General features: G+C 33.6%; 1 protein-coding gene across 1 annotated transcript; it reads left to right on the forward strand.

The window, feature by feature from the left end:
- Positions 1-5,456: 5,456 nt before the first annotated feature.
- LOC123705495 (plexin domain-containing protein 1) lies at positions 5,457-22,172 on the forward strand. The gene is made up of 12 exons (XM_045654285.1): positions 5,457-5,639; positions 6,509-6,748; positions 12,279-12,392; positions 15,093-15,163; positions 15,259-15,384; positions 15,740-15,932; positions 16,854-17,060; positions 17,969-18,120; positions 18,434-18,506; positions 19,518-19,637; positions 19,990-20,162; positions 20,976-22,172. Exons 1-12 carry the CDS (start codon positions 5,555-5,557, stop codon positions 21,042-21,044), a joined length of 1,623 nt encoding a protein of 540 aa, XP_045510241.1. The 5' UTR covers positions 5,457-5,554; the 3' UTR covers positions 21,045-22,172.
- Positions 22,173-22,889: the final 717 nt, after the last annotated feature.

Consider the following 22,889-nt stretch of genomic DNA (forward strand, 5'->3'; position numbering starts at 1 on the left):
AGCTCTCACAGTAGGACGTTAAATAATAATAAAGTACTACAGTAATTCTCTCCGGCGTATACTCTACACTACCGGAATTGCAACCACCCCGCTAACTTCGTGAAAGCGGCCAAGAATCGCAATATATTTTCGGTCATAATCAAGTCATGCTGGGAGTTGGGACATGAACTCTGATAATGATAAAATGTTTATATGGACAGTGTGTGATTATTGTAAATCAGTACATCGTATTCAAGTATAAGTTGCTTCCCGCAGTTTGTCGTATGCTGTCGTATGCTTAGATCTTCAACGGTTTTTGATGGGGTTTTTTATTAGATAGTGGTTTTTGAGGAAGGATTTAGTATATGATTTTGTATGTTTTAGACAAAGCGAGCTAAACCGAGGGTGGTGATAGAGAGAAGAAAATTTTTATTCCTTTTAGGATAATCTAGGTACAATTAGGTAGGTACTTTTTTCTCTCATTCACTACAGAGATGAAAATCCAATTTCACGTGATATCATGTTTTTTGATGACATAGTCGGCAAGAAGCAGCTCTTTGAACATTTGCCTCTAGCCAAATGGATTGCCGACCACAAACTAACTGAAGCCTATTCAAGTACCTAGTTCTTCAGGTAAAACTTTAACAGACATATTCCATACATGCGGTTTGCGGATACATAGGTTCCAATGCTTCGTAAAAGTTTATATTTTATTTTTTACATCATTTCATAACTGCTAAATAGTATTTCAACTAGTTATGTACATAGTATCTACCTGATAGGTACCTCTCATGTCTCGTAGTATTTAGATTTTTAAATTAATAAGTACTTTACGTATTACTTTACGAATTCATTGTTTGTGTATTATTTTTGTTTGATTTTGTTTTGTTGTGTGTGCAATAAAGTGTTTTTTATTTATTTTATTTTTTTACGTAATTTTTACTGCATTTAAATACTTACTTTTATTGATTAAGATTCTTGTATCTATTATTAAAAACATTTGATTCACCTATAGATATCTATTGAAGGAGATGTGAACAATATTTAATAGGTATGCGAAATTTAATATCCTAAAACTACCGACACGGAACTGGCTGTCGAATTAAAGAAATTGAGTTTCAGAACTACGATAATACAGACAGAAATCAAACCAAAGAAACAGATAGACAAACAGACATCGTTGTCAAACTAATAACACGGTAATCAAATAGTACCTAGTCACCTTAAATAGTATCTAATTACGTCTTTAATAAGAGTGCAATTTCATGCTTTGGTACCCCATAATATGGAAACTCATATGGAACATCCTTTAGCTTGTAGACGTGTGAATTTATCCCTGCGTTTGATATACAGAGTTTAATTAGAAATTCATATATATTCCCATACCTATCTGCAGTCAGGTCTGCCTAGTCAAACGGCAATTCCATTAATGTAAGTTTCAGCCTTTGACTGACTCAGTTTGTCTCTCTTAGGATTAAACTGAAACTCGTTAGTCAAATGGTGTAACACAAATGGTTGACTTTGACTGGACTGTGTCTTGTCGACGCTGTAGCTTCACTAATCAAATATAAGAGAGTGGAGCTTTGTCGGCATCGGATGAGATTGCTTGTGAAAAAGGCATTCCGTAGGTACACAAGAATGAATGGTGATCGATCTATTGAATACTAAAACCTGACGAATACCTAGCTATTTAAGATACATAAAAATGTTCCTAGAATTTTATAACAAATGTTAATTGCTGTACAATTTGATTCAGTAAAAGACTAAAAAGTAGTGAATAAATAAGTGCATGAACATATAGGACTGTAATGTACGTAGGTACGCTAAATGCCAGCAACTTTAAACTTTTTAAATTTTAAATACATGAAATCGATATCGTTTAAATCCTATAAAGAAAAAGAGTGGCGTAACGAAAATGGTGGCTAATTACAATTGGTATTATTATCTACATACATATAGGGAAATAGGCCAATCAAATGTGATCTGATGATACGTTGCTTAGAATTTTTATCTAAAACTTTACTTCTCTTTCATAAATATCTACGAAATACAAATACAAATTATATATTATATAAAGAATAGTGAGTGCTAATATAAAAACTATTCTGAAAGAGAATAAGTCTTAAAATAACTATTGAACGACGCGAAGTATCGAACTCGTAGAAAAAAGACTAAAGGGAAAACTGTCCAGGCCGATTAAGGAAAGCTGGCATCTTAACAGTACTCACACTTATGCAATTTTACTATGTACAGTATGTTCAAAAATAAATGCGACTCTAGTTTAAGTGTAGACTTGAATTGTAAAATGGGTGCGTTGTAGATAATATGAAAGCTCCCATAATTTATATGTAAAATTACAATTTATAAGTAACTCAATCGATGAACTTAATTATTTATTCACATATTCAACTGTAGTAGTATTGATAATCATTCAATTATCTAATAATAATTAAATTTCATGTCATGCTCAAAATAACGATAAAAACAATACAAATAACACGTGCGCTCACTCCCAAGAAATAATACAAGCGAAACCCTAGCACGTAAGAGATAAGGCCATAATACAATAAAAGCTGTATTGTCCAGCTGTGTATGAAAATTTTAACTTACGGCGTTTACATTTTGTTTACAAAACTTTAATTAAAACTATTAGGTACACAATTTAACCTAGGTAAATTAAAAAAATATTCTAACCGCGTGCGGTGAAGTATCTCGTCGAATATAGTTAGTAGTATAACTAACGTCTTTGTTTAAATTACGTCACCCTGTATTTATAAACAATTGCAAAATAGAAACAATAATAGTCCCCTTCACTCTCATAAGCTAGTCACAGACACTACACATGTGCAATGTGTAAATGTGTTGACGTTCCCGTGACGTTCCCTCTTCTTAGATAATCGGCCTGTATAAAGTGAAACGTCAATTACAGCCCGGTAATAACTTACTTCTTCAGTCATAGCTAAAGAAAAGGTCACACGAAATCAGAAAAACATATCAATGTATATTGTAAACTAGTATTCTACCGAACCCTAAAATAGTTGAATTTCCATGTTAGTAATTGAAATTTCATGAAGAATCAAAAAATCTGAACTAAATTGATCACGAACGTCGAACACAAGTAGGTATGTAGTAAATACAGTTCCTTTAAATAATTAGGTACTGTTTCTATTTTTACGTTTTAAATTCAAAAGAGGCATGGGTAAATCACATTCTACGTTACACGGTATAGTGAATAAATTAGATACTTACCTATATTTCTCTTTTTGTACGTCTTTAATTTCTTAAGGCCTAGCTCACAGTTTAACTAGGAAAATAATATTGTAATACTGTGGTTTAACTTTACAAGTTTGTATTTTTTTATGTCAGAAACGGTCAACATAAACGGTATTGGGTAATACAGTTGCGTCACATGATGACAAGCCTAACAGACGATAGTTATTCGTTATTATTTTTTTAGAGGCCTTATGCCCATATGGAAATTTTTTAAAAACTTTAAAAGGATAGTGAAAGTATAGATGAGAACAATATGGGCAATGACTGCAATGGGCAAGGGAAAAGCATACTTCCATGGGCGTATATATAATATGGCCAGATGCCAGGGCCAGGGTGGGGCAAGCGCCCCACCCTGGCTTTGACATGGAAGGTACCTAACCAAATCTAAAAATTGAATTATCTAGGTACTAACTACTTAGCTGTAAACATAATATCCGTAAGAAAATTCACACTCGATTCTCGAAAGTCGACAGTCGACATAGAAAATTCGACCTTTGAATTAGTATTATTTACCTCTAAATTGACTGACTAACAAATTGTCATACGTCCAGCGACACATTTTTTTATTTTATTCGTGGTGTGGTAGGTGAACAAAATATTATGTGTTTTGAATAAGAATAATTCGAATAACGAATTACACACGAAAAAAGAAAATAGCTGAGGCTTCCATGTTACATGAACTGTGAAAAATGAGTGTTGTACTACACTCATTTTTTGTAATTAGTTTCCCCAATATCTTATCCAATTTCACTTTTGTTGTGTTACACGTTCTACAACTCACTTATACTTTTTGCTTTTTACTTTACATTTAAAAGTTTCAAAAAATATTAGACATAATAAAGTAAGTATTATAAAAAAGTTTTCAAGGTAAAGAAGATGCGAAATTTTACTTTCTAAAAAAATCGCAGTAACTTTTGCCCTAAAGTGGATAGTTTCCGAAATATCGGCTTAAGACTTGTCTACGCCTAATGCCTTCGCAAATGCCTTCGCGAATGCCTTCGCAATTAACGCCTTCGCGAATGTCTTTGCAAATGCCTTCGCAAATGCCTTCGTAAATGCCTTCGCAAATGCCCTCGCAAATGCCCTCGTAAATGCCCTCGCAAATGCCTTCGCAAATGTCTACGCAAATGCCTTCGAAAATTCCTTCGCAAATGCCTTCGCAAATTCCTTCGCAAATGCCTTCGCAAATGCCTTCGCAAATGCCTTCGCAAATGCCTTCGCAAATGCCTTCGTAAATGCCTTCGCAAATGCCTTCTTTCGAAAATGCCTTCGCAAATGCTTTCGCAAATGCCTTCGCAAATGCAAATCGCAAACGGCCGCCGGCTGTACCGCCGGCATTTGCGATTTGAAGTTCGAAGACCTGGATATGAGTTTGGGTACATATATCTTACATATTATATATTATCATCATTCACTACGAATAAGTAAATTACGTAATAACAGGGGCGGTTCTTTAAACTGAATCAGTTGTGTGTGTGCCTACGTAATATTAATAGATCATGATTGTTATTGCTGAAAATTGGTAAACTGTATAGTTATTATGTAATGCAGTATACCTTTTTTGCTACCTCACTTATTAAACTCAAGTATATAGGTATTTTAGACCGGGAGATACTGACACAAAATTTCGTTAGTTGTACAAACCATCCTCATTAACTACATTTATCTTTAGTTTTTCTTGTAATTCTGTGTACATCTATAATAGGGTCAAGCATTAGAATATTCTTACTTTGTATTTATTATTATGGAATGATGTATGCGCGATCTGTCGATGTACCTAAATCTTATTTACCTAAATAAATAAATAAATAAATAATGTGTAACTTTTTTGAAACTTGTGTGAAACTTTTTTTCACACTATAGACCTTTAACTAAAAATTATCGTATTTGTACGATAATTATCGTACGTATCGTACACATGTATCGACATGCGCTACACAGACCAAAAAGTTTGAGACGATGTAATAAAAGTTTCACTTTAATTGGAAATAACATTGGCAACATTATTTTATGGGCCAACACAAGGCCAACAGCGTCATACGGGACTCCTTTCGCGGCGCGCACTCTAGTTACCACTCTGTAAATTGAAATCAATCATTACTCGTTCACATCACGACTCGTTTTGTTTATGGTTCATACTTTGTACTTCTGAGTTCTGCGTTCAATTCAGTTCAATAATTAAACTTCAAATTCAGTTCGTTCGTTTATCGCCAGCGTGGATAACGTCAACGTAGTGTTATATGTCATTCTAACTTCTTAGAAAAAAAACCACCCGTTCTATCCATTATTATTCATTAAGAAAATGGATTCTTTACAAGTGAAGACGGCCACGAGATTATTATTAACACTTTTATTATTGGCGCTAACATTCAATCTTGCTGTAACAGGTACTCTAGTTATTTAAAATCTTAAAATATTTCGTAGTAGTTTGGAGGTTTATGATCACTTGTTGTATTGTAGTGACGTAAATACTGGAACAAACAAGAAGGCGCTATTTTCCGTTTCACCTTGCTTATTCTTCTTGTATTTAGAAATATAATAAGATGTCGTGTATACCTATTCGTATTTATTATAACTTTATACTTGGAAAGTCCTCTATTTTTTTAGATAAGTATTTAAAATTCCGGGTGTTGTACAATTACGTTACATTCATGTCTCCTAATACCAATGAATGCCTTAATTAAAAATGCCATTATGTTTTTTTGTTAGATATATGCACATTGCACATAAAGGAATTGTAAAAAAAAAACATAAAATATTTTAATAACAGCTTGTATCTGCAAACTGAAACAAATTAGATAAATCAACTTGCTGAGTCTTAAAAAAAATTCTAAAGGAAGTAAAAAATTTGATATATTACATATTTTTTTAAGAAAAAGTATTTGGAATATTTAGCATAAAAAACATATTTTACCTAAATGTAACTTAGGTGCAAGGCCTTCAATCATTGAGTTAATGTGAATGTATGTTACATATTATTTCTATATTTCTTTAATTTACACCCTAAAAAGCTTATGGTTATTACATTTACATTTAAATTCTCAATCTTACCATGAGTACAGTTATACCTCTTTAAACCACTAAATATTTATTAACATTGATGATAGAGCAATTTCTTATAAAAAATTGTATTGTTGTATGATTTGCCTGTAATGTTGAATGTTTATTACTGTATAAAGTACCTTCTATCTATTTGAAAATCTTAGTGAATCTCAATTTATGAAGAAGTGAATTACACATACTTTTCTTGTTTCAGATTATGTAGAATATGAATTTGTAAATAGTCCTTTAAGTCATAGTTTTGTAAGACCAGAATTTGACTTGTTAAAACATGATAGACTCCGCCGAGACACGGGTGTTAATAATGCAAGTGCCATAGCTACAAATATGACTCCAACTGTTACTATAAGTGCAACCAATGTGACCGATACAAAAGAGATGACTCCGCAATTGAATAAACCGCTGGTTACCAGCAATTCAACCAGTGAAGTAAATAGTAAGTATTAGTATGTATAGTGTTAAATTCAATAGGGCTATATATTGTACAAATCTCCATCACTACTGACACTTTCAGTATTTACTTGTGAAAATGTGTCCTATAGCTTTCTACAAATACACATTACAACCTACAATGTGGCTTTTAAATCTATTCACAATTTCTACTTGATAACATACAGTAACTTTCACACTATTTAACAATCTAATAGTCGCATATAAGATTTGTTTCTCACATTATAATTTATAAAAACATAATTTATCAACTGCCTCTTGTCAAAATCCCTAAAATTTATATTAAATAAATATATATTTATTGTACAAAAATTGTATTTCATATAATTTTTCTCAAACAGAGAAATTTTATACGCCCATAAATTATGTATAAAACTATTCATATGAATATTATCATGAACAAATTATTGATTCAGATGTTACATTTATGTTTCAAGGTATAGAAAACATGATTATAAATTTTTGTTATTTGCATTCTGTAATCCTGCAGATGTTTCATTTTATATTATACCACTAAGTACATACATATTATGTATTACTAAATTCCAAAACAATTTCTATGAACATTTGTTGGTCTTAATTTGTTAAGTACCATTTAATGTACTGGTAAAGCTATCCTTACTAATTAAAACAATGTTTGTCGCCTTCGTAGAGAATATTAAACAACACCAGCATACAAATGTACAGCGCATAAATGTCTAGTTACTAATTACAATGACGACTTGTTAGGCGCCATTCAAACTTGATAACCTAAGCATTATTCGAGTTCATGGCTATTGACATTACATTAACGTTTTAGTATAAATATTATATAGAGAATATAATATACCTAACATCATAACGTGATATTATCCATAAAATTATGCACATAAAAGAAATAGTTTTCCTCAAAATGATTGCATTGTTTAATTCTTATCTAACGGTAACAATAAAATAGGCAGTTTTATGCGAAACAATGAAAGAAATATCATGACAAGGATTTTCTCTTTAATAAATAGCGTGATATAATTCCACCTTGATAAAGAGAATAAGATAATTATTGTAATACCTAATATTATGATCGAGATGACGGTCATGAGGATGTTTTGTTTGAATGAATTATTGTTTGTGAATCTTCGATTTAACGCTCCGTTCTCTTCCGTATCTTTCATTTACGTAAGCAAAAATGTATATTTTTTAAACTTTAAAAATATTTTGTCGATTAATCTGAAAAGAGTAGTCCCCACATATACAGTTGTGACGCGGGGATTTCCTTAATGCGTCAGCACTAGCAGATAAAGTGTGCACAGTGCAACTTAATATTGTAGTCCTATATACATTTGCAACGTTATAATACCGTTACGTCACTGCATGTACCTGTTTACAATTATTGTGTAATTAACAGATAGGCACACGCCGGAATTACATCCGTTAAACGAAAAATACTCATACGCATTCGGCATTCCTATAACTCTTTCACTTGACGATATAACATTTACCTACGTTTTATAAACGTTCGTATAGTCGGCACTAAATTCGCAATACTGTTCATAAAAACATGTTTACGTAGAAAAGACGTACGCTTGAGCCGGTTAATGTTTCCACTGTTTCATCAATATTACTGTAGGTATAACAAGTTAAGAGAAAAATACATATATAAAATACCTATACGAGTAAAATTCAAAGTTCACTAATCTACCTAGTAAAACGACAGTACCTACATAATAACAGTAAACGTACCTATGTTCGTATAAACTACATGCGACGCGACAGTTGAAATAACGAAGGACACGTTTATTAACAGGCTTCTGTTATATAACCAATAACATTATATGTTACCAATCATCTACAAAGAACTAAGGTGAAATCAAAAGTTTTTTTTTATAAAATACACTCACCGGCACGGAATCTTGGCCACTTACAAATTTGCCGATAAAAAAAGTTTGGAGTGTTTTTCACGATTTTTTTGTATGCAGATATGTTAACATATTATTTGTTTAATTTTATGGTAAGAAATTATTAAGTTTAACAATAATCTTTTACCACTTTTTAAGAGTTTCTCGAAATTTGTGATTTGTGCGGTTAAGACGAAGTTACGAATTGTTCGTTTTAAACTTTTTTCGATATCGTTTATGCCGTTTTAAGATATTGTTATTGTTGTACTGTAGTCAATGATCATAACAAACAATAAAAAATGCCGTTAAAATCTGAACATCATGCTCAGGCCATCACAATGTTAGACCAATGACTGCCGCAACATAAAGTACCTAATGTACAGTACATACCACATTCAGTGATGCACTGTGCATGGAGAAGATACCAGGAGACTGGCAGCTACACGTGCAGACCAGAAAATGAAGGCGTGAGGTGCATATCAGCTCGAGAAGACCCCTTTATTGTTCAAAAGATACTCACAAATGGCTTTCTGACAGTTTTTGAGATACGCCAACGGCTTTAAAACACCAGGATAATAAATGTGAGTGAGCAATCTGTGAGAAGACTAATGAAGGAAGTTAATTTGAAGGTTTGCAGACCAGCACGCCGACCAGAACTCCTCAGATATCACAGAGAAGCACGTCTTCGTTTTGCACGAGAACATGAAAACTGGACCCACGCCCAGTGCGTTCGTGAAGTGTTCACAGATGACTGCTAAGGCACGTCACAAGCTTCTGATAGCCAAGAGTCAGTATAGAGGACACGAGAAGGGAGGTTTTCACCCATCACCACACTCAAATTCCGATTTTTCATAGAGGGTCAATAATGGTATGGGGAGGTATAAGTTCTGATGCTCGCACGGAGTTAGTTATCGTAGATAATGGCTTAAATTTAATCAGGTATATTGAGGAAATTCTCCAGGAACATGTTCAGCCCTATTACAGGTTTACCAGTGAAGAAAATTTGCTACTAATACACTATAACGCACGTCCGCGTGTCGTACGATGCGTAGAAGAGTACCTTCAAGAGGTTATTATTGAAAAATTGGAGTGTCCAGCTCGTAGCCCGGATCTTAATCCAATAGAACACACCTGTGACATGCTTAAAAAAAACATAAAGTTCGATTCCAACCCAGCACCAATGTAAGATGAGCTTAGAAATACAGCTGGGGCCGTTTGGTACACTATAGCTCAAGTGGACATCAAAAATGTCTTCTAGAGTATGCCAGACTGTATGCAAACATTGTTTAAGGCAAGAGAAGGAAACACCCTATATTAAAATATTCAATTTTTTTTATGGAAACGTTATTTCTAATTTTTGTGCATTTTTTAAGAAATCATTTAAATTTCACAGGAAAAGCGTAAATTCTTGTTTAATTCATATCTACGCGGTAGTACTTCTTATAAACTTCCAATTATTACTAAAAGTTAGTAAAAACATTAAAGAAACTAGTTTTGATTAAATTTTTATTGAATTTTGTAGTAGAAAATAAATAGTGTTATTTTACGCAAAAATTTGCAGTGGCCAAGATTCCGTGCCGGTGAGTGTATGATGTACCTATTTATTTACCGCGTTAAAACATCGCCTTTCTTCAAAATTCTAAAATAAAATACCTAAGTAGAGTTTAATAGAACAGGAAAAGTTTAATTATCGCGATTATGCATCATCGAGGTCGTATCAATAAACAGAAGAACACAAACAATGTTTAAAATATATTAAACAAGTCCTTAACTAAACTTAATTGGTTCTATCCACGTTCTATGTATGGGTTAGAACGAATTAATAAAACGCTTTATATACGCTAGTGGGGTTCGTCGTACTTAAATTATTCTAAATTTTTTATCTGTTTATATAATTGAAAGTATTTATTATTTTCCATGCATTCCATTATAATTTTCTTCACGATTTTGTATATTATAATTTGTTAACAATCTTGTATATTATTGATCAGGCTTATATTTCAAAATAATAATATGCCCTTGCCTATACAAAAATTATTAACATATTACATAATATACCTAGTAACCAATATTTGAAGTCGGTACCTTTATGTACATAATAATTATTTTGTGCCGTTTGCCACAGATTACTAAATAGGTGGTTACTACTTTTACCTCCATGTCGGCGTAACACAGTCTTCGTGGATTTGGAAATCAAAAATTCTTAAATGTTTTTCTTATTAGCCAAATATAATAAAATATTTTTAACAAACTGCCTGCAAAAAGTTAAAATAAAATACTGGAAAGTAGAAGTCAATGCCTAAAATAAGAAAACATATTATGAATCGCAAACTTCGACGTGACTTTATGAAAGGTTTAACTTTTAATTTGGTAAAAATAGCTCATTTTTCCATTGTTACCTTTAAGTTTAGCGTCTTTTTTTTTCTTGAACTTGGTAATATCCCAAAATATACAACGACGACCTACTTTTAAAGTTGTTTTTAAAGTATCTCCGAAGTTTTAGATCCTAAAAAGAATTAATAACGAAGTCGAGTAATCGAATAGGTAACATTAAAAATAATTTATATGTATTATTAAGTATTTTTTTTTTGAAGTCAGTTAATAAAATATGACGTACATAGGTATAAAGGTGACTTTTTTTACAATTCGAAACTCGATATGTTACGAGGATAAAAACAACTTCTATCTTGAGGATAAATCAACACTGATCACAGTATTTAAAACTTATCGTAATAAATTCACGTTCGATAATTATTTTTCAGTGAAATGTTTTCGATGATTTTTATAATAATTGAATATCGCAACGCGATCTTCTCGTTTCATTATCTCTGTATTTTGAGACATTTGACCTTTGAATAGGTATTTTCTAAAGCAATGAATAAGGATAATATAATATTGTGTATTTTCATAATGTGCATTTATGAGTCTTATGAATTACCTATGTGGCATTATTACCCATTGACTGAGCAATACATTTTTTTAATATTATTTCGTGATTATATAAGTATATATGTAAAATATATTCTAATAAGTTAAGATCTGCGTACAATTTTTAATCATCACAGCTATATAATATTATATATTGCGAAAGTAAATATATCTCTCTGTCTGTGTGTCCGTGTGTCTGTCTTTTCTCACACCTAATTACCACTGAACCGATGACAATGACATGCAATGAAGTAACAAAAATAAGGAACACTCAACGGGTCATAAAGTAAGGTCTATTATGATACAGAAGATATATTGACCGATGATGCACAAAGATAAACGTCACAGAGATCCTACTGCACTACTGCAATTTTTATATCCAATGATCATGTACAAATATATTGTGTACCCATCGAAACATGACGAGGTCAATGCCGCCAGTTTAGGTACTGGATAACCTATATAATTTTGAAATTGAACCATCAGGCTGGCCTTTTAGCGTTACCTACTATTTACTTTGTTATAGTTTTTTCTCCACAACAATTTTGTTTGCAACGCGAAAGCGAATGTATTTTTCATACAGAATGCAATAAGTATAAAAGACGCTGCGATTTTACTTTTGCCTAAGAAAGTGCGAATTATTATATTGTATTACATATTGTGTCTTATTAAGAGTATTTTTTTGTCAAAGTAATCATTTTATTGTATTTTTAGAACCAAATGTAACGACGGTTGTTACTCAAACTCCGTTATTGCCACCAAGTATTGCTAACGTTACTACGGCTGGTAATACGCCTAAAGTAAGCGACCCTATTACAGCTGATGACGGTAAGTACTTTATGTTTCGAAAAAAATCAATAAACTTTAAAAATACGAACAATTTGCAGTCACAACAAGATTATAATGTTATTTGTAGTTTTATGCAGAGTCAATGTTATTAAAAAACCTGATATATCTATACTAATATTATAAAGCTGAACAGATCGTTTGTTTTTTTGAACGCACTAATGTCGAGAACTACTGGTCCGATTTGAAAAATTATTTCGGTGTTAGATAGCCCATTTATCGAGGAAGGCTATAGGCTATATTTCATCACGCTACGGGTAACAGGAGTGGAGCCACGGGGGTGAAACCGCGCGGAGCATCTAGTTATGTATATATATACCTAGTTGAACCTATAGGGCAGGCAGGCTGACTGTAGAAAAAACTGTATTTTTTTGCCCACGACGTGGATCAGACCGAAATAGAAAATAATCTATACCAATAATAAAATTGGGAGTGTCTGTTTGTAATATTTAAATCCATACTAATATTATATGAATGCAAAATTAACTCTGTCTGTCTGTTACTTAATCACGCCTAAACTACTAAACCAATTTGCATGAAATTTGGTATGGAGATATTTTGATACCCGAGAAAGGACCATAGGCTATTTTTTATTGCGAAATATGTACCACGGGCGGACTGCTAGTAGTCGATATTTACTAAATGCATTCTATGGATATATACACTGTATATATATACGAAAACAATATATAACACTACCTCGTGCAATAGTAATTTTAATATTTTTGTCTGTCTGTCTGTTCCGGCTAATCACATTTGACGGGAATTCACTGACAGATAGCTGATATTTTAAGAAGTAACTTTTTATACTGATATTCCCACAGGCTTAAAAGGAAAAACTCATATATCTATCAATAATGCGCGTGCTTGAAACCGCGGGATTAAAGTTAACATAAAGTTGATCCCCTGGTGGTTCACAAGTTCACAACTAGGGGTCATATCGGAAATTTTCCATCTTTGCCTTCCTATTTTTGCTGGGTTATTTAATAAGACTATAATAATTGTTTGCTGTTATTAAGTATAGTGTGTCTTCTATAGTAATTCAATAATGCATGTTTATCGGGTGTCATTTAATAATGTTAATATTAATATAGAGAAATTATTCTCATCACAAATTATTCCCTGCGATAACCTGCTATTAAGAAAAACTTATCTATAAAAAATATTTACACTATAAATGATAAACTTTGTTTATAAATATCCTAATATTAGTGTGCCGAGTTCAATGGTTTGTTTCCATAACTTTCAACGAAGTAAAATTCACGGCTGGACCGATATTAATGAAATTTTGTGGTTATCAATCATGTGTTCTTATTTAAATATGAATTTAAAATAATTACTTTACGTAGGCGGTCCCAAAATTACCCGACCTGACTTACGTACTGGCAGTTTTATTCGATTAAATACTCTTTTTAAAAAGTCTGATCCATGCAGATTTTAAATTTGGAATTCGAACACGCTAGGTCATTTGTCATTAGTTTTGTAGTCCTTGAAAGTGAACGCTGTCAGAGAATTTTCTATTATGGAAAAAATTGGTCTACGATACGTCATTCAATACTTTCATTTGAAAGGCCTCAGCCCAACTAACATAAAAGAAGAGTTAGATTCTACATTGGGGGAGTCTTCTCCTTCATTTACAACGGTAAAATATTGGGTGGCCGAGTTCAAACGTGGCCGAACGAACTGCCAAGATGAACCTCGCAGTGGGCGACCAAATGAGGAGACTTCGCCAGAAATGGTGAAAAAATCCACAAAATTGTATTGGATGATCGTCGACTAAAAGTGCGCGAGCTAGCAGATATGGTAGGCATTTCAAAAAGTGCAGTACATCGTATCTTAACTGAAAACTTGGACACGAGGAAGCTGTGCGCAAGGTGGGTGCCGCGATTACTCACCCTAGAGCAAAAACAGCGTCGTGAGGATGTTTCAGTCGAGTGTTTGGCAAAATTTCGAAGCAATAGTGCAGAGTTTTTGCGTCGATTTATTACCATGGATGAAACGTGGGTTCATTATGTCACACCGGAGATGAAAGAACAGTCAAAGCAATGGACTGCAAGGGGAGAATCGGCCCCAAAGAAGGCAAAAACGTTTCCATCGGCAGCATCGGTTTTCTGGGACGCTCGTGGGATAATCTTCATAGATTATCTACCAAGAAGAAAAACCATCAACAGCGAGTATTACGCAAACTTGTTGCAGCGTCTAAGTGAAGAAATAAAAATAAAACGGCCTCATCTATCAAATAAAAAAGTTTTGTTTCATCGGGACAACGCGCCAGTCCACACCTCCGGCATTGCGATTGCTAAAATCGAAGAATTAAAGTTTGAATTACTACCTCATGCACCTTATTCATCAGATTTGGCCCCATCTGATTATTTTATGTTCCCAAACTTAAAAAAATGGCTCGTTGGGAAAAGATTTTCAAGCAATGAAGATGTTGAGTCTACGGTTAATGCCTATTTTGAAGAGCTCGACGGTTCCTACTACAGACGCGGCATTGAAGATATAGAGCACCGCTGGGAAAAGTGTAAAGGACTACAAGGAAGCTATGTAGAGAAATAAATATAATTTATTCCATATTTTTTGTTTTTTCTTGGTTAGGTCGGCTACTTTTGGGACTGCCCTCGTATCTGCCTCCATCATGTTTTCTTGTTAAATGGTTATTTGAACCTCGCTTTATTTCAGATTTTAGCGACCTGTTTAATGATACGTTGCAATCGATCAAGGCTAAGGAAAATATATCAAACGTAACAGAAGTGAGTACTTTAACTCATGAATATCTATTGATTTAAATACTGATTTTTAAACATAATATAATAATAACGAATGTTAAATATTTTCTCGTTTATAGGATCATCACGTTTTCTACAATAGCACGTTTTTGGGCAAGGAGTCGTTCAAAGATTTTTGGGAAAACATAACGCTACAGAAGGCGGAAGTTCACGATGTCCTCAGTAATTCACATCGCCGTGCTACTGTTAGTATTGTTCTCGGTTATTACGTAATTTACTTGTGAATTGTCACGTTGAAATCTCGAATAATATAGAAACGTTTTATAAATAATAATTATTGACCTAAAATGTGTAGGTACGCTTACGCTTACAAATTGTGTCAGCTTTCAATGGATGTATCATAACGCATGTTTCCAATAGAAACGTAACAATCCTCTTAACTATATTCTAGAACATGTTGCGACAACACAGTTTCCACTGTGTTGTTTCGCTTTGTTTAAACTCAGGCTTTATCATTTCGATGTGCGTCGTATGAACGACAAATTCCATTTTATGAATCACAGTGTATGCAGAGAATTGACGGGGAGGGTTTCTTTTCAGACGATAAAACTGAGTTTTGACTTTCCGTTCTACGGTCACCCAGTGAAGAATATAACTGTAGCGACCGGGGGTTTTATTTACATCGGTGACCACGTGCACAATTGGCTTGCCGCCACACAATACATAGCCCCACTTATGGCCAATTTCGACACGACGCTGGGCAACGACAGCTTCGTCAAACAATATGATGATGGTAAGATATATGTGCTGTATTGTATATTGTCGATACTAAATCGAGTATTTATAAAATCGATGGGAACAATTAAAGTTCATAGTATCGATCGTTGATAGAACAATTAAATGAAAATGAATAATAAAGGATATGGCTAAATGAATACTTATTTACTTAATGTGTCTACAGATTTTTTTATCAGAAATATAAAAGTTCACAAATTTGTGGCAAAGGGTAATTAGATGTAATGTTTATAAATATGACAGGGCATTGACCTCCAAATGATTGATAAAGACAAGCTAAACATTAAAAGGGTCAATCGCCTCGTTTTAAATTAAGATTAAATAAGAGTATGAGTTTAACGAAGTTGTTAATTAAGATTAAATAAGAGTATGAGTTAAATGAAGGGTTTTGCACTGATAATATTATAAGTACATAACATTTAATGGTTCCAAAAATAATGATTCGTATGTATGATTTTCTTTAAAAATACATTCATTTGTTCCATTGTGGACAAGTATTAATTTCTACTTATATGTTAGCAATAAATGTTTAACAAACACCAGTTTTTAGTGATGATAACTGGCACTTTATTGAGCTAGTGTTGAACGATCAACAAGGCATCAATTAACTCATTTTACTGCGTGAAATACCAACCATAAAAGAAAGATAAGTTGATATATTATGATGATGATGATAAAGTTTGTCTTGTTAATTATTAATATTATAAAAATTATAGACAATACAAAGTCATAATATTACCTATAATGTCATAAACTGAAGATTTGTGGTTATTTATATTCGTCCCTGCTGTAATTATGGTATTATTGATGAAATATTGCAAAAAAAAAAACCTCCTTTTTTTAAGTCAGCTAAAAATACGACCTAGCATAAAATAAGTTAAAGATATTTAACAAATTTAGATATATGTATTGGTTGCAGGTGAAAAATTTGCGGTATTTTGGGAAAATGTGACACTGCAAGAGAATGCGACGCAAAAGTTTACGTTCGCAGCGATATTGTATAAAAACGGTGACATAGTGTTCGCATACAAGGACATACCTATAGCGGTGCAAGCCATCAACGACAGCGAGCATCCCGTCAAAGTGGGAATAAGTGATGCTTATCTGGCTGATAAAAGCTTTTTGCGTAAGTTTGTCATTCTCGTTTAGTATTTAACAGATATTTAAGGCCAGGCGTCGCCCCGGCATGGCGAAAAACGCGGGTTCAAATGCCGCCTCGTTTTCCTTTAAAAATTCCTTATTTATAAAGCTATATATATAAATCTCGTGTCACAATGTTTGTCCTCAATGGACTCCTAAACCACTTAACCGTTTATAATAAAAATCGCACACCATGTGCAGTCCGATCCAACATGAGAGACTATAGGATAGTTTTTATGAAAAAAAAACGTAAACATGTAGGTACCACGGGCGAAGTCGGGGCGAACCGCTAGTAAAGCTATAAATCTAAATGTCAGATTCTTATATAACTAATTGACAACTAATACTACTTCAACGTAATTGTTTATTGAAGTACCGTGTCTCCTAGTGGGGACAAACAGGTGCATTATTCATACATCTGTTTCACCAATCGATTTTCTTTATGGACAAGTAGGTGATCAGCCTTCTGTGTGCTACCGAATCGAGTACTGCTAAGCTGTATACTACTGATTTATATTTAAAATTCAAATTATTTCTTTCTTTCTTTTACAATAGGTCTTAAACTAATTTGTGATTGGAACACTCCTAGTAAGCAAATAAAATGCTTGTGTCAGGAGGTTCCGCTCTTCCTTAACACTATTACAGAAACAGAAATAAAACAATATGAATTAATACAAGGCAAAAACATAAAAAAGAAAGAATTGAATAAAATCTCTCTAAGTGTGTGTGTATGTGTGTGTGTGTCCTACCGAACCGAGTACTGCTAATGTATATAAGCTAATTCATAAGGAGAAACGCTGGCTTTTAAGATACAATTAAGTTCTAGTTAGGGACAGTGTACATAATTATGTAAGCTTATAATGTTTTTAGCAAAATAATGATTTTATTATTCAGATCTAAGACGCAAGACAATCTACGAGTACCACCGCGTGTCGTTCAAGAACTACGAGATCACGAGCGACACCATGTTGAAACTCACGGCGCTACCAACCTGCCTGCAATACGACACTTGTGAGGGATGCGTCAATCACGATACCAGCTTTAACGTTAGTTTTTATTTATTTCTAGCTATACCGCTTTGTCTAAAACCTAATAGATTATACACGAAAAACCTTTCCGAGAATCACTCTACTAAAAAAAAGGTCGTGCCGAGCACACATATAGGAAATAAACTTTTTTGGCAAGGTTCAAAGATACCAAAATCGTTACTTTCTCCATGACGTGACGGTATTACCATGATGTGACCTTAAAATATAAAAAAACGCGGGTGAAGCTGCGTATGGAAATCTAGTAAGCAAATAAAATGTAATTTCAAACTACTGTAAGAACTAACATTATTAATTTGTTCTTCGTTTTTAGTGCTCTTGGTGCAGCACATTACAGAAGTGCTCGAGTGGAACTGACAAATACAAGCAAGAATGGATAATGAAAAGTAAGGCTTTTTTTTGTAATTTTTCACTTTTGATAATTGATTTCATCGAGTTCTATAATCTGTTGTTTTTGTCGAGATCGTAAATACAAGTCCTAATAATAAAACTAACCCATCCGAAATATGATAATAGAAATAATCTGTAACTATTTTTTAACAATCTACTTACTCATCTTTATAAATATGAAGCGTTTCAATATTCGACAGAATAGAATCACAAGTTGTCCAATTTTCATTACAATACATACATTTTGAATAGTAGAAAATTCTACGAACTCCGAATGATATTTCCAGATATATTTTCCCTTTTACTGCACAATACGAGCCGTACGTAGGATGCGAATTGAAATTGCTTTGCGAATAATTTTCTCAATGGCTACAGAAAATTCAGATACGGTCTTCTCAGACGTACTATTGTTAAAGACTACAAAGAATAAGTGGACGATGCATATTTCTATTAGACTTTGAATTATAATATTATATTTTAGAGTAGAATAGAAATGTTTTATTTGGTAAAGCAGTTTAATTGTTGTTGTTGTTACGATCTTCGTACAACAACAACATTATGGAATAACTAATTATTACGTAATAATTTCAAAGCTTATACATCAAAATATGATCGTATTTTTCTTATTGGACAGATGATATTATACACGGAGCGAGGGCAATAAGAATTATTTAAGTAATTTTATATTTTTTTTATTAATTATCGCTTTCCCTTGCAAGTTTGAAGGGGAAAGTAATATTTAGAAATTAAAGACTTTTTAACGGATTTTAAACGCGATTTAATCATTATATTATTTTCCCGACGTTTCGATAATATAATGATTAAATCGCGTTTAAAATCCGTTAAAAAGTCTTTAATTTCTAAATGTATAATACTCGCGTAAAATCAAACCCGGGGAAAGTAATATTTTATTTCATTTATGACTTCATGAATCGTACATGTAAAAGTAGTGAATCTTTTAAGTAAGTTTGTTACTAGATAATGATTGTATGTTTGTATGGGTACAGATTGCGAAAGGACGGCTATATCTCAAGAAAGTTCATGTCCCGCGGCCCACGAGGCCACCCCTTCAGACACAGTCAATACTGCCTACACCACAGTCACTGATGCCGACAGCCATAACGCACGTAAGTTATTATTTGTACCTGTTTTATATATCATCTATATTCTATACTATAGTGTATCTGTTTTAAAATATAACGAAGTATAAAAAATACAATTTTGCGGGTATTTCTTTGACTGCGCGGGCGACGCCGCGGGTGGAAAGCTAGTAATACTATAATAAAAAAAGACGTGTGGCACATGGGGACTGCCGCGGTAAAGCTATTGCATGCTATGCCTTCAAGCCACATCTCGGCCCGTCGGAGTGGGGAGCGTGAGGTTTTTTCGTCCCCGCGCTCAAGGCCCGCGATAGTGGCTATGCAATAGCTTAATATCAAATTCAAATTTTCTCCTGTTTACACACCTTGTTTTTTACAGAGGAAGTGAGTAGAACCAAAATGAACGGCGAGGCCGGCACTGACAAGCCGCACTCGGCGATCGGCGGCGTGGTGGCAGCGTTCGCGGTGCTCACGGCGGTGTGCAGCGCGGCCGCGTGGGTGCTGTACGCGTTCAAGAACCCGCACACGAGGAGCGGCCAGCTTCTCATCAGAGTGAGTCTCTTAAGCCTTGTTTCCACTTGAGCATGCTCAGGCGAATGAGCGGCTCATTTGGCCGAGCCGCTCAAGTGGAGACGCCTGAGCACGCGCGGCCCGAGCATGAGCATGATGAGCAATTGTCTCCACTTCAGCGGCTCGGCCAAATGATCCGCTCATTCGCCTGAGCATGCTCAAGTGGAAACAAGGCTTTAGGGCGGATTTTTCAATGCTTGGATAAAACTTATCCGTCCATAAAGTATTACACGATAATATTAAAATGTCACGTAAACTGTCAAATACGGGCAATTAGAATGCGTTTTTAAAATGGTAGTTTTATATGTATTTGACGAATAAGTTTTGTCCAAGCATTGAAAAATTGGCCCTTAGTCTATACCAATAATGAAATTAGACTCAAGTCATTCAAAAGCAGATCCAACCAGATGACGGCAACTTACGTGTGGATGTTTCCGTCTGTCTCTATGTGTTTCATCTCTCATCTCAATATTTATACTAATAACACATCACTACATAGTATAAAACAAAGTCTCTTTCTCTGTCCCTATGTCCCTTTATATGCATAAATCTTTAAAACTACGCAACGGATTTTGATGCGGTTTTTTTTAATAGATAGAGTGATTACAAATCACGTAGGTATCTTATCAGTTATCATGAAAAATGGCTCTTCTGAGATGTTCATAATCGGAGGAGGTTCATATAAATTTGACTTTTTTTATCTTTTGTTTGGGAGTTTTTATAATAGCTTTTTATCCCTGAAAAACGATAAATTAGGCTTGATGGGAATGTCTAAAATGTTTTTTTTTTTTACAGTATCGACCATCACAATGGACGTGGCGACGCGGGGAAGCCCGATACACGGCGGCTACCATCCACATGTAGAGTGTAGTAGTAGGGTTGTGTGCGCTACTCATTTGATTACAGTGGGTTTGCTCATTGGCAACTGTCGTGCTTCAACTGCCAACACCATCACCGGTTCAGTTGCTATACTTCGATATTTGAAATCCGTCATTTTGAAATTACCCGCCATTTTGAATATAACGGTACGGTGGAACTTCCGCTCTTGTCAGACTGCACAATGTACTTATGTTTTCTAGTGTATAATTTCAGATCAATTGGATATTTTTTTTTTCATGTTATTATAACAATATTATTATGCACTAATTAATTTTCATTATAAGCAATTGTATTTCATTTTTCAATGATTTTCAGAATAAGTAATCAGCTGATTATTATTTTATTTTTTTTATTATGCTCATTTAACTTCCATGACTTGAATTATTCTACTATACTTTAACCATCAATGTTTAATTTTATATATAAAAAAACATTCCATAAAAAATTGATACTTTTCTATCATTTATTATTTCATATATTATCTGAAATTATGTACAAAATAGTACGCATTAAATCGGTGTTAGGCCTTTATCACACATAAGAGTATAACAACTTATTAAACCAAGAATACAACAGAACTCGGATTATCATAGATATCAGTAGATTTAGTAGTATAAATAAATTTTCATATGATTGGTATGTGTACTTACCCGTAAATAAATTAATACTGGGGTCCCTTATACTGTTTCCTAATAGTGCCTTATCTTGTATTAAGCCGTATTCCAGAAATAGTAACAACGGGCCGGTGATACTATATTAGTGTAAATCATCGACCACACAACCACTAGACGCCTAATAACAGACGAACTGATTCTGTCAACGCATGTGTCTAGTAGGACTTATAACCGCTGCCATACGAAACGCAACTATCGTCTATCAGTTTCGGCCAGTTCCGTGATCTGTTAACACGTCCGAAAAAAACCTTTAAAAAAAGAAATAATGGCTCCTTGTAGTATTAAATGGTGTGGTAAAACTAACGAATGACGTTGCATAATATAGTTATCTATACATATAATAAATCTGTAGAAGGATCAATTCTGTACATTGAAAATATTGAAAAAATAAATAGCAGGGGGTGTTACTGGATCGATACCAAGCCCAAATATGTGATTAAAAAAAATTTTGTCTGTCTGTATGTTCAGGCATCACGTGAAAACTAACGGTTCGATTTCGATGAAACTTGGTATAATTATACCTTATTATCCTGGGCATAAAATAGGATACTTTTTATCCCGGAAAAATACGTAGAAAAAAAATAAATCGTAATTTTTCTTAATTTTTCCGCGCGGACGGAGTCGCGGGCGGAAGCTAGTATTATAATATAAAATGATAAGTTTTTGTAATAAAAAAATATGAATACTATTTTTAGGTATCCGCAAGATCCGGATATCAAAAGAGAATGGATTGATGCAACTAGACGAGATGACTGGTTTCCGTCAAAATATAGTGTGATTTGTTCGCGCCACTTTACTCCAGATTGCTTTTTAAATACAAAAGTGGTTGTGTGGTCGATGGTGTAAATTTTACCAAAGTCGCTACTCGCTGTCACTTTGCACGAACACGAATCGCTTCAAACAAGTGCCTTACCTAACGCCTCGGTAGCTCAAATATACGTATTATATCGCGATACTTAAATTTTGAAAATTTATCCTAAGGAATCTCGGTAAAAACAAATATTAGATTTTTATATTATGTTTTTCTTCAATATTGGAGGTTATATAGTTATATTGTAATTACGTCTAATGTTTATTAATATCTTTAAATGTTTTCTTATTTAGCACTTATTTCACGTACGTATAACGCTATTTTAAGTGAAATTTAAAGTTTATT

The sequence above is a fragment of the Colias croceus genome, chromosome Z (assembly GCF_905220415.1).
Source record: "Colias croceus chromosome Z, ilColCroc2.1".
NCBI lineage: Eukaryota > Metazoa > Arthropoda > Insecta > Lepidoptera > Pieridae > Colias > Colias croceus.